This window comes from Octodon degus, unplaced genomic scaffold (assembly GCF_000260255.1).
Source record: "Octodon degus isolate 3935 unplaced genomic scaffold, OctDeg1.0 scaffold00007, whole genome shotgun sequence".
In the NCBI taxonomy this organism is placed as follows: domain Eukaryota; kingdom Metazoa; phylum Chordata; class Mammalia; order Rodentia; family Octodontidae; genus Octodon; species Octodon degus.
The window spans coordinates 33,975,873-33,987,108 of NW_004524583.1; the positions used below are offsets into that span (position 1 = coordinate 33,975,873).

General features: G+C 48.6%; 1 protein-coding gene across 1 annotated transcript; it reads left to right on the forward strand.

Moving 5' to 3' along the window:
* Positions 1-297: 297 nt before the first annotated feature.
* On the forward strand, positions 298-3,702 carry Fos (Fos proto-oncogene, AP-1 transcription factor subunit). Its single transcript, XM_004624869.3, has 4 exons — positions 298-635; positions 1,395-1,646; positions 2,031-2,138; positions 2,258-3,702. The coding sequence occupies exons 1-4, from the start codon at positions 495-497 to the stop codon at positions 2,897-2,899; spliced, it is 1,143 nt and encodes a 380-aa protein (XP_004624926.1). The 5' UTR covers positions 298-494; the 3' UTR covers positions 2,900-3,702.
* The last annotated feature ends 7,534 nt before the right edge of the window (positions 3,703-11,236 follow it).

An 11,236-nucleotide genomic window follows, 5' to 3' on the forward strand; every position in this document is an offset into this window, starting at 1 on the left:
GTCAATCCCTCCCCCCCTTTACACAGGATGTCCATATTAGGACATCTGCGTCAGCAGGTTTCCACGGCCGTTCCCTGTAGTCGCGGGGGGGAGCCTTTCCGAAGTTCCAAAAAGAGAGAGGTCCAAGGGACCCCTAAGACCCTGATTGCGAAACGCCCATAGAACAAGGGCACACAGCAGGACGGGCAGGGGCTGCGTGCGCTGCAGAGGTGGTCGGGTGGTGACCAAGGCGTCCTGGATTGCGCGTGCCCCCCTCATGCCTCAGTGGTTGCGCCCAGTGACGTATTGTCTCATTCATAAAATGCTGTTATAAAAGCGGTGGCTGCGGCGCCTAGTACTCCAACTGCATCTGCAGCGAGCAGGCTTGAAGCCGAGATAGAGCGGGCGGCAGCGGCGCAGCGAACGAGCAGTGACCGTGATCCCACCAGCTCTGCCCCGCAGCTCCTACCTGTCTCCACCCCTCAGCCCTCGCCCGGCCTTCACCCGCCGCGACTATGATGTTCTCGGGCTTCAACGCGGACTACGAGGCGGCGTCCTCCCGCTGCAGCAGCGCCTCCCCGGCGGCCGAGAGTCTGTCCTACTACCACTCGCCGGCTGACTCCTTCTCCAGCATGGGTTCTCCCGTCAACGCGCAGGTAAGGCTGGCTTCGCACCACTGCGGGACCCGGAGGCTGGGGTCGCCGCGGGCTGCAGGCACCCGGGCAGGACGCTCAGGCACACCTATCGAAGTCCCTCTTGCCCAGGCGGGCTGCTTCCGAGGTCGGAGCAGCTGCAGGGTGGGAGCCTGGGACTTGTTCTGAGCTCACGCACGCTTGTCGTAGTAAGACTTAGCTCCTCTTCCCGCGACAGGTTCGTCCTGAGTTGCCTCCCCGCACCGCCTCCAGACTTGTCTCTGACATTAGTTGGGGCAAACTTGTCCCTAACAGAGACTTGCTAACTAGAACCCCAGTCCTCTGGGGAGGCGGCAAAAAGCGGCAATGCCCCCTCCCTGGGCCGCTTGCAGCCTGGAGGCAGGTTCGGGGAGGAGGGTGCAGCGGGCGGTGTGTAAGGCAGTTTCATTGATAAAAAGCGAGTTCATTCTGGAGACTCCGGAGCGGCGCCTGCGTCAGCTCAGACGTCAGGGATATTTATAACAAACCTCCTTTCAAGCGAGTGATGCTGGAGGGATAACGGGAAGGCGGCAGCAGGATGGAGGGGAAAAGCACTGCGCTGCGGATTTCTTGGGGGGCAAAAGGGGAAGCTTTCATCAGGAAAGAGAGGCGTAGAAGACTTGGACAGCCGCAAGACTATTTCTCACCCCTCGCTACTGCTGCATGCGGCAGTAACTCGGCTCATTCCACCTATGTCTAGAACCTGCCTGTTCACGTCAGCTTTCTTCTTCTGTTTTGTTTTAGGACTTCTGTAGCGATCTCGCTGTTTCCAGTGCCAACTTCATCCCCACGGTGACAGCCATTTCAACCAGCCCGGACCTGCAGTGGCTGGTGCAGCCTGCCCTGGTTTCCTCCGTGGCCCCTTCGCAGACCAGAGCCCCACACCCTTACGGAGTCCCTACCCCGCCTGCTGGGGCTTACTCCAGGGCGGGAGTGGTGAAGACCATGAATGCAGGCAGGGCGCAGAGCATCGGCAGGAGGGGCAAGGTGGAACAGGTGAGGAGCCCTTCTGCAGTGGGGGTGGGGTGCAGACGCTGTAGGCAGAGAGGGAGCCCGGTTAGAGAGGTTAAGCCCTGATGGAACTCACACACCTCCTGATCCCAGTGTCAGCCCTCAGGACTTTTCCATCCTAAGTCTGACTCCTATAGTTGATCCCCAAGAAGTACCCTAGTAGCTTCCTCCCCCATAGTTTCCTGCCCCGTGTTTCAGCCTGAGCTTGTCTTTGTTCCCTGGAGGACAGTCTCCCTTTAGATGCAAGTCACACCCAGCTGGCAACTGCAGGTTAGAAAGGGGTTCTAAGCTGCAGGCACTAGCTTGATCAAAGATGGACGAATGGCAGACACTGTTGCTGAATGTTGGTCTTTTTGGTTATCATTTCAGTTATCGCCTGAAGAAGAAGAGAAAAGGAGAATCCGGAGGGAAAGGAATAAGATGGCTGCAGCCAAGTGCCGAAACCGGAGGAGGGAGCTGACTGATACACTCCAAGCGGTAGGTAGAGCCATGGGTCATGCCTTTCAAAAACTTAGAAGGAGAGTTGGAGACTGGGAGTAAGAGAGCAGGCCCTCTTATACCACAGCGTCTCATGCTTCCTCTATCCCTGTTTATAGGAGACAGACCAACTTGAAGACGAAAAGTCTGCTTTGCAGACTGAAATTGCCAACTTGCTGAAGGAGAAGGAGAAGCTGGAGTTCATTCTAGCAGCTCATCGGCCTGCCTGCAAGATCCCTGATGACCTGGGCTTTCCAGAAGAGATGTCTGTGGCATCCCTGGATTTGAGTGGGGGCCTGCAGGAGGCTGCGACCCCGGAGTCCGAGGAGGCCTTCACCTTACCCCTCCTCAATGACCCCAAGCCCAAGCCGTCGGTGGAGCCTGTTAAGAGCATCAGCAGCGTGGAGCTGAAGGCAGAACCCTTTGATGACTTCATGTTCCCCACATCGTCCAGGCCCACTGGCTCTGAGACTGCCCGCTCTGTGCCAGACATGGACCTGTCTGGTTCCTTCTATGCAGCAGACTGGGAGCCCCTGCACAGCAGCTCTCTGGGGATGGGGCCCCTGGCGACAGAGCTGGAGCCCCTGTGTACCCCAGTGGTCACCTGTACCCCCAGCTGCACTACTTACACGTCTTCCTTCGTTTTCACCTACCCGGAGGCTGACTCCTTCCCCAGCTGTGCAGCTGCCCACCGCAAGGGCAGCAGCAGCAACGAGCCTTCCTCTGACTCACTGAGCTCACCCACACTGCTGGCCCTGTGAGCGGGCGAGGAAGGGGAGGCAGCTGGCACCCCAAGTGCCACTGCCCAAGTCGGTGCATTTCAGAGAGGAGAACCATGTCTTCCCTCCAGGGTTCCTGTAGACCTAGGGAAGACCTTATCTGTGCGTGAAACACACCAGGCTATGGGCCTTAAGGACTTGAAAGCATCCATGGTGGACTCAAGTCCTTACCTCTTCCGGAGATGTAGCAAAACGCATGGAGTGTGTATTGTTCCCAGTGACACATCTGAGAGCTGGTAGTTAGTAGCATGTCGAGCCAGGCCTGGGTCTGTGTCTCTTTCTCTTTCTCCTTAGTCTTCTCATAGCATTAACTAATCTCTTGGGTTCATTATTGGAATTTACTTGGTGCTGGATATTTTCAAATTGTATCTAGTGCAGCTGATTTTAACAATAACTACTGTGTTCCTGGCAATAGTGTGTTCTGATTAGAAATGACCAATATTTAACTAAGAAAAAGATATGACTTTATTTTCTAGTAGATAGAAATGAATAGCTATATCCGTGTACTGTAGTTTTTCTTCACCATCAATGTTCATTGTAATGTTACCGATCATGCATTGTTGAGGTGGTCTGAATGTTCTGACATTAACAGTTTTCCATGAAAACGTTTTATTGTGTTTTTAATTTATTTATTAAGATGGATTCTCAGATATTTATATTTTTATTTTATTTTTTTCTACCTTGAGGTCTTTTGACATGTGGAAAGTGAATTTGAATGAAAAATTTAAGCATTGTTTGCTTATTGTTCCAAGAGACTGTCAATAAAAGCATTTAAGTTGAATGCACCCATCCTTGTGCTCTTTTCATTCTGGGAGTTTTGTAAGATTCTAAAAGATATCATTGAAGACCAGTTTGTCAAGAAGGGTAGCTCCTGGAGGGGAACACACCCTTCTGGCTGATCCCTTATCAAAGAGGAAAGCGCAACTTGCGAGTTGAATTTGGGATATCGTTTCAATGTGGGTCTTCATGTTGAATTGCTAAAACTCTCCGCTGCCTGGCTCAGGAGGCAGAAGGCTGCTGCGCAGTCACAGGTGGGGCACAGACCTTCCTGCTGCTTTGGTAGCCAGCGGGGGAATATTTAAGTTTACTTGTGCCAATCTTAGATTCAGATTTATTTATTTGAGACAGGCTTTTAGTATATACTGGCCTAAAACTTATGTAGCTCATGCTGGCCTCAAACTTGCCCAATCTTCCTGCCTTAAGCTTCACAGTCCCGCTCCACCACACCAGGATAATTCTGATATGTTGATCTTAAAGGAATCCTTTGAGTAGATAAATGTAAGCTTTGCACAAAAGTATTTAAGTTTTTCTTCCTTTTGGGGTGCTGGGCATAGAACCCAGGTCTTCAAGCAGTGCTAAGGAAGCTCCTTGTCATTGAACCACAACCCCAGCCCTATTTTAATTTTATTCCTACAAAATCATGTGAACAGTTATTCCTACCTTAGTGGCAAGCCAACTGAAGAGCGATTGGAAGGAATGGCACTCTCAATATTCTGCTATGAGGATTATAATGTTTACTTCCACTCTTTATTCTACCCATCATGCTGAACTTACCTCTTAATACTTGGGTTAAAAAAAGTTCTTGCTTGCTAAAGAAAAAAAAAAAGAAAAGAAAAAGAAAAATTTGATGCTTAACTCTAACATTCATACATTTAGTTGGCCTACTTAATTCTTAAAAGGAAAGAGGCCCATTGTCTTGTTCCTTAGTTGAAAGCGCATTGTCATTTTTGAAGTTGCTCTAACACGACATGCCTCCATTCCTTGATAGCAAGGGAGGAAGGAGCAGGTTCTGAGAGCCCAAGTGATCTCAAACAGTCCAAATCATAACTGATCATTCTGTAAATAGAAAGTCACATATGGTTCAATAAGAAGTCAACATGCCATCCAGGAAGCTCAGCGGATTAAAGCACCTGCTTGGGCAGACTGAGGACTGGGGTTCAATCACTGGGTGCCATGCCAGCCCTGCCCTGGAGCGTGCTGAGACAGCGACTGAGACTGGGCGTGGTGGCACGCACCTGTAATCCCAGAGCCCCATCTGTGTAGTGAGACCCTGTACTAAATACATTAAAAAAAAAAAAAAAAAAAAAAGTCACCATGGCTCTGCACAAGCTTTAACTTAGAAATGTTATCCTCTTAAAGAAGAACGTGTGTGCCCTTTGTAAGGGACCCTTATGAGCACATACGTGACTCACGCGAAAGTACTCTGCCCCTCCACCCACTCTCGTGTGTCCCCAGGTACAGAGCTTGCGAGCCAGCCACTGCTGCTGTCTGAGCTGGCCAGAAGGGAAGTCCAGGGCCAGTCTTCCAATGCTGTGGTGGTGATGAAAGTCACTGGGTGACCATGCGGTGGTCACAATTGTTCAAGAGGGAAGTTTGAGGTTAAAGTGCCAGCCATTAAGCTTGAGGTTCTCACCTATGTCCTCCCTGCCGCTTCCACAGCACTTGACCCTCGGCAGCAAATCACTTACCTTTATGGGCCCTTTAGGGCATGCCTATATCACACACCGCTTAATGCTGTTTTTGCCTGTCTTGCAATAATGAAAGTAGCCTTAGGCTCACTGCTGTTCAAAGGGCAGATATCTTATGTCCTTTAGATATGGCCTAAATTAAATACAGAATCATTATAACTAGCATCCGGATCTGCAATAGCCTGTTAGAAACCCAGCTGGCTGCAGCAAAGTGAAAGGCAATGACCTGAGGAAGAAGCTGTCCCAGGGCCCTCCTGCCTGATATTGTCCTCTTCTGGGGGAGCTCACTGGCAAACTCTGTAGTTCTATGCTGACTACAAAGAGACCCCACACTTTTCCCTTTGGGTTTTTTGCCTGTTTGTTTTACATACTGGGGACTGAACTCTGGACCTTGTGCGTGCCAGGCAGGTGCTTATGCCACTGAGCTAGCTACCCTGCACAGCTTTCCCTCTGACAGCAGCAGCACAGGCCCTTCCTCTAGCTCATCATAACCTGGCCACCTCATCAACAAGACTGTAAGAATGTTAGGCTGTTCATGCCTGTAACCCTAACGCTGAGGCTGGATGATAATAGGTTTCAGCCAGCCTGACTCCATCTCAATTTAGCAAGACTCCATCTCAAAATAAAAAGAGTTGAGGATATACTTTAGTGGCAGGGTGTTTGTGTAGCAAGCTGGAGGCTCTGGGTTTGATCTCCAGTACGGGGGAGGGGTGCTCTGAAGAGGGGGAATCTTTTCACATAAGTCATAGGGTTCCCCAGGACTAACACCCTGCCAAGCTCCCTGACGACCACTTCCATGGCCTCAAGAGGAGAAAAGAACCAGGTATGGTGCTGCACACTTGTGACCTCAGCCCTTGAGAGACTGAGGCAGGAGGATCGCCATGGTTTAAGGGCAGCAGCTTGAAGGTGGCTACCTAGTGAGTTTGAGGCCAACCTGAACTGCATAGTGAGCCCCTGTCAGAGAGAGAGAGAAACAGAGCCAGAGGCAGAGCCAAGGGTGGGTTGGGGAGAGAGAGAGAGAGAGAGAGAGAGAGAGAGAGAGAGAGAGAGAGAATTCCTTTTGAAGTACTCTTTCCAAGTTTTTTCCTGACTCAAGGCAAAGACTTGGGAACGTGAGTCCTGACTCTAAGACATGGTCTCACACTTGTCCCAAAGAAGCAGCTATGTCAGGGTGGCGCAATTAACACTGATTTGAGACAAATGTGCGGAGTGGAAGGCGCTGGGGTAGGGGTCGCCTCCTTACGGAAATGTCCGCTTTAGCTCACTGGAGGACTGCTGGACCTGGCTCAGAGCCTGGCACACCGTACTTGGCCAACGAATATATTTCTTGGTGGGTGAATGAACAAATTCTACCCTGTTTCTCACAAAAAGAAACACATGCCATTCATATTCTGTAACTTCTATTGCAGGACCTGTTAGGACATTAAGCAATGGGGATTTCACATGTTTTATGTCTGGCTGCAAACACGCCCTTTCCCCTCTACTCCCTTCTCTCCTCAGTTTCTGGAATTCCTGCACTTCCTCCCCAGCTAACCTCTGCTTGTTCAGCTGCAAAGTAGCTCCTGGATCAACATTAATTTTAGCTGGCAAGCACAAGTGCCTGAGTTCAATCCCCAGTTCCGCAAAAAACAAAACAAACAAACAAAAAAACCCAATTAATTTTAGGTGGAGAAAAAGGGTAGAAAAAAATTTATTTCTGTAGAACAGTGGATTATGGATTCTACATCATCTTTTTATGTCACTTTGTCTTGGGCAATTAGCAAAATTAAAGGGTAGTATTTAACAATTTGTTCTAGTAACAGTGATTCTGGGGCCAGGAAGATGGCTCAGTGGAATAAGTGCTTCTCTGGCAAATGCAAGGGTCTGAGTTCAATTCCCGGTTCCGCAAAAAAAAAAAAAAAAAAAAAAAAAAGGAAAAAAACCAGTGATTCTACATTAACAGCAATTCCCATGTGTGAGTGGAAGTCAATCAATTATGCTATCTTTAATTAATGGACAAAAAAGAGACTAAGACATAGTAAAATTTTCCTGATACTTAAGAAAATTGTCTGGAGCCTCAATGCCTTTAAGCGAAAAAATAAAAAGCAAAAGCAACCTTTAAGCTACATGTGAGGCTCTTTCCAGCCATAGACTAACCAAATGCTTCAAAAAATACTTGCGATCAGAGCTTTGTCCCTCTCTATACTGCAGGCTGAATAGCGCTTTGAGTCGTGCTGTTGACTCCTGCTTCCTCCCGCCTTGGCAGAGTCTCTCTTCCCCACAAGCACCCTGCCCGAAGGATTTCCTCTCTTTCCTGCCACACAGCCTGCTCCCGCAGCAGGGCATTTGTGCTTGCTGTCCCTCCGCCTGGAGCCTTCCCGGGTTGGTTGTTTTCTGACACTCAGGACTTAGCTTAAAGGATTTCTCTTCCTGGTTGTTCTGTCCAGGAACTTCTATACACACTCTCTCACCCATTTCATCCTGCATTTTTTTTTTTTTCACAGCAAATATCACTCTGTAACAACCAAGCTATAGTTTCCTTTTCTTTATAAAAATTTCCACCCCTCAACCCTGAACTGTAAGTTTTATGAGAGCACAAACCTTGTCTGTCTGGTCAGCTTCGTTCTTTTAAAATTTTTTTAAAAATTTTTATTTTTTCAGTTAGGTCAGCTGAGTTGTAACACAATTCATCTTGTGGTTCTACTTTTCTACTTATGGACTCAACTAAGTTGATTTTCCTTTGTCTAACAAACATTGTTCTATTGCTCAAGAGGATGAGCAACAGAAAAAGGGCTTGGTTATTGTCCTAAAGGTCTTCCTGGCCTACTGGCCATCAGCGCTACCTAATTAATGTATCCTTTCAACTTTTAGCTCCTGCTGCCTTGGTCTGCTTCAGTCGGGTGATTAGGAGGTCTGAGAACTCACAGGAGTTTAACTGCAGGTTATATTAGAAGCAGCTCTGGCCATGGAGTTCGGTGGTAGAGCACTTGCCTGGCGTACCGGAGGCCCTAGGTTCGCCCCCAGCACCATGTGAAAGGACCTTGTTAAAAGGCTCTGGAGTAAAGGCCATAGCTTTGTCCTAAAAGGAAATGCTCCAGGCTCCAGCTGCTGCCATGTTTACTTGGGGGAACAAATCATGATCAGATCTATGAACAATGTTTATTTCTAAAGATTTTTAGTCAGTCATGCAACTATCATCACAGGTAATTTTACCAAACAGTGTGATAAATCTCGTATGGATTTGAGGAATTAGATATAATATATTAGACTATATATTAACTTTAAGTTCTGGCTCCTTGACCTTGGGAAAATTAACTATTTTATACCTTACTTTCCCCACCTGTAAAATGGAGATGATTATTGTGTCCACTTGTCAGGATTGCGGAGAGCACTGAGCCAGTGGGCGTGGACGTAGCGGCGGTCAGCCTGCAGATGTGTGATGGAAGGGCTAGCTATTGTTTTTATAATGTAGGGAAATCGAGGTAGAGGAACAAGTATGGACTTCACGTCATACAATAAAAAGATCATGGGTGTCCCCTGTGTGCGCTGTGTTGGCTCAGATGTGAGAAAGACAGCTTTTTTTTTTTTTTTTGGTCTTTTTGAGGCAGAGTCCCACTGTGCAGTTCAGGCTGGCTTTGTAGCCCAGGCTGGCTTTAAATTCATAACAGTCTTCCTACCTCAGCTTCCTGAGTGCTGGGATTACAGGCATGTGCCACCACGCCCTGGTGGAAGAGAGTCGTATTTTCATAGTTTCTAGTTTAGTAAGGGAGACAGACACACAAACACATACATTCTAATATAACACAGCAGTGGATATCAACACCAGGTACGAGGCCAAGCTCCGTCTCAGGGAGTCTCTGAGCTGACTAGTGAGCTGGGTGGAGAGTGGATGGAGCTAAGTGGGCACATGGTGAGAGTCTAGGTAGAGGTATAGGGCTGTGAAGGCTCAGGCTCATAAAACACCACATTTGTTTTTCTGGACTATAAAGCCTGGGGGTTGGGGTGCAGGGGAAGGCAGGGTGTGGACGTAAATTACCGAACATCACGTAAGTACATTTGATTTTACTGCAGCCGTATTGCCGCATTGAAGTAGGGGAGTCTGGAGGCAGTCAGGAGGGGTAACTGCGGCCAGATCACGAGCTACCTGCTATTTACTGAGCTCAGTTGCACAGAGGTTGAACCAAGGCAGTGGTGGTGGGAATGCAGAGGGAACAAGAGGTAATTAGAGGCCAGGACTGAGGGACTGGTGACTGCGTGGATGTGGGAGGTGAGGGAGAGAGGTGGCCAAGCTCATGGCCTGCTTTACCAGGCCTTTCACATCAGAAGCTTGGAGTGCTGCTGAAGACTTTCTGACGATGGGAGGAAAGCAGCTGGGCGGACCCAGAGGTATGGTGGGGGAGGTGGGAAGTTGGCATTGTAGAACAGAGGTCCTATGGTATAAATATCTAGTACTTAAAAAAAAAAAGATTATTTAAAAAAAAATCTTACTTATTTGGTACAGGGTCTCACTATGCAGCTTGGACTTGTAGTGATCTTCCTGTCTCAGCCTCCCCAAGGGATTACAAGTGCTGGGATTACAAGCCTGTGCCACCATACCCAGTTTCAGTGGCTGGTATGGCGCCCAGAATTCTGGGGCTGGCACAGCATATGGTACCAAGGATTGAACCTGGGTCCTTGCACTTACCAGGCAGGGACTTAGACTGCTGAGCTTTCTCCCTAGCCCCAAATATCTAGGTCTTCTCGGGGGACATGTGGTGGGGCTGGAACCTGGAGCCCTAGGATAAAACTCTGATAATGGCTCACATTTCGCACACGCCTGCTGCGGGCCGGGCTGTGCTATGTGCTTGTGTGGCAGTGCTAAATCAGAGGCCAGTCTTGCTTGCTCATCACTGAACTTCCAGCAACTGGCACACAACGAACATACTAGAGTTATCTTGTCCAGCGAATGTCCTCATTTAGACCTGTAAGAAGCAGGTATTAATCAGTATCCTCGTTTGACAGATGACTGGAGAAAAGATTAAATAAGTTGGCCAAGGTTATGAACTGGGAAGTAGCAGGCGTATGATTTGAATCCAGCTCTTCGTGACTCTAAAGCCCAAAGTGCAGAACTACGTGGTTAGAATGTTAAAATGTGCCCCTAAGAAGGTGTGCTGAAACCCAGAACTCCGGAGGGATGAAGTAGGATGATCACACATTTGAGCCCAGCCTGGGCAATTTATCAAGACAGTGTCTCCAAAACAAGGCCGGGGATGTAGCTCTGTGTGCAGGATCTGGGTTCATTCCGAGTACCAGGAAAAAAATAAATAAGAAAACTGACCCATTTACATATTTACCAAACTGAATCCCTCTGTGATTATTTCCTACATATCAAGAATGAAGTTCAAAAGGCTCATGGGTGCTTGATGTTCCGAAGCAGCACTGCTTGCGTCTGTGGGTGACATTCCCGGCAACCTCTCTTGGAGCTGGGTTAGAAGGCCTAACAGTGCCCACTGCGCTGCAGGGCTGACCAAGCCTCGTGAGTTAGGAGCAGCTGTCTGAGATGCAGGCAGGGAGGGCAGGCAGCAAACGGCCACAATCCTTGGGTTAAAACAGCGCATTTCTGTCTGCTCAGTTTCCGCAGGAGTCCAGGTACAGCCCCACTTGCTCAGCCGGCCAACTCCACACCTCTTCTGCGCAGAGCTTGGTCTCCCAAGACTGCAAGCTGGGTATTAAGCCGAGCTCTGCAGTCTCAGCCGAGGGCTCAAATGGTGGCGTCAGCCCCTGCAGGCTGTTGCCAGATTTCATTTCCTTGTGGATGCATAAGAAGTGGGTTCCGGGATTCTTTTTTTTTTTTTTTTTTTTTTTTTTTTATAGCATTGGGTCTTCTGTTTAA

Coding starts and splice junctions, on each gene's coding strand:
- Fos (XM_004624869.3), top strand. CDS start 495: ATGATGTTCTCGGGCTTCAACGCGGACTACGAGGCGGCGTCCTCCCGC. Junction 636..1,394: donor GTTCTCCCGTCAACGCGCAG/GTAAGGCTGGCT, acceptor GTTTTGTTTTAG/GACTTCTGTAGCGATCTCGC. Junction 1,647..2,030: donor GGAGGGGCAAGGTGGAACAG/GTGAGGAGCCCT, acceptor TTATCATTTCAG/TTATCGCCTGAAGAAGAAGA.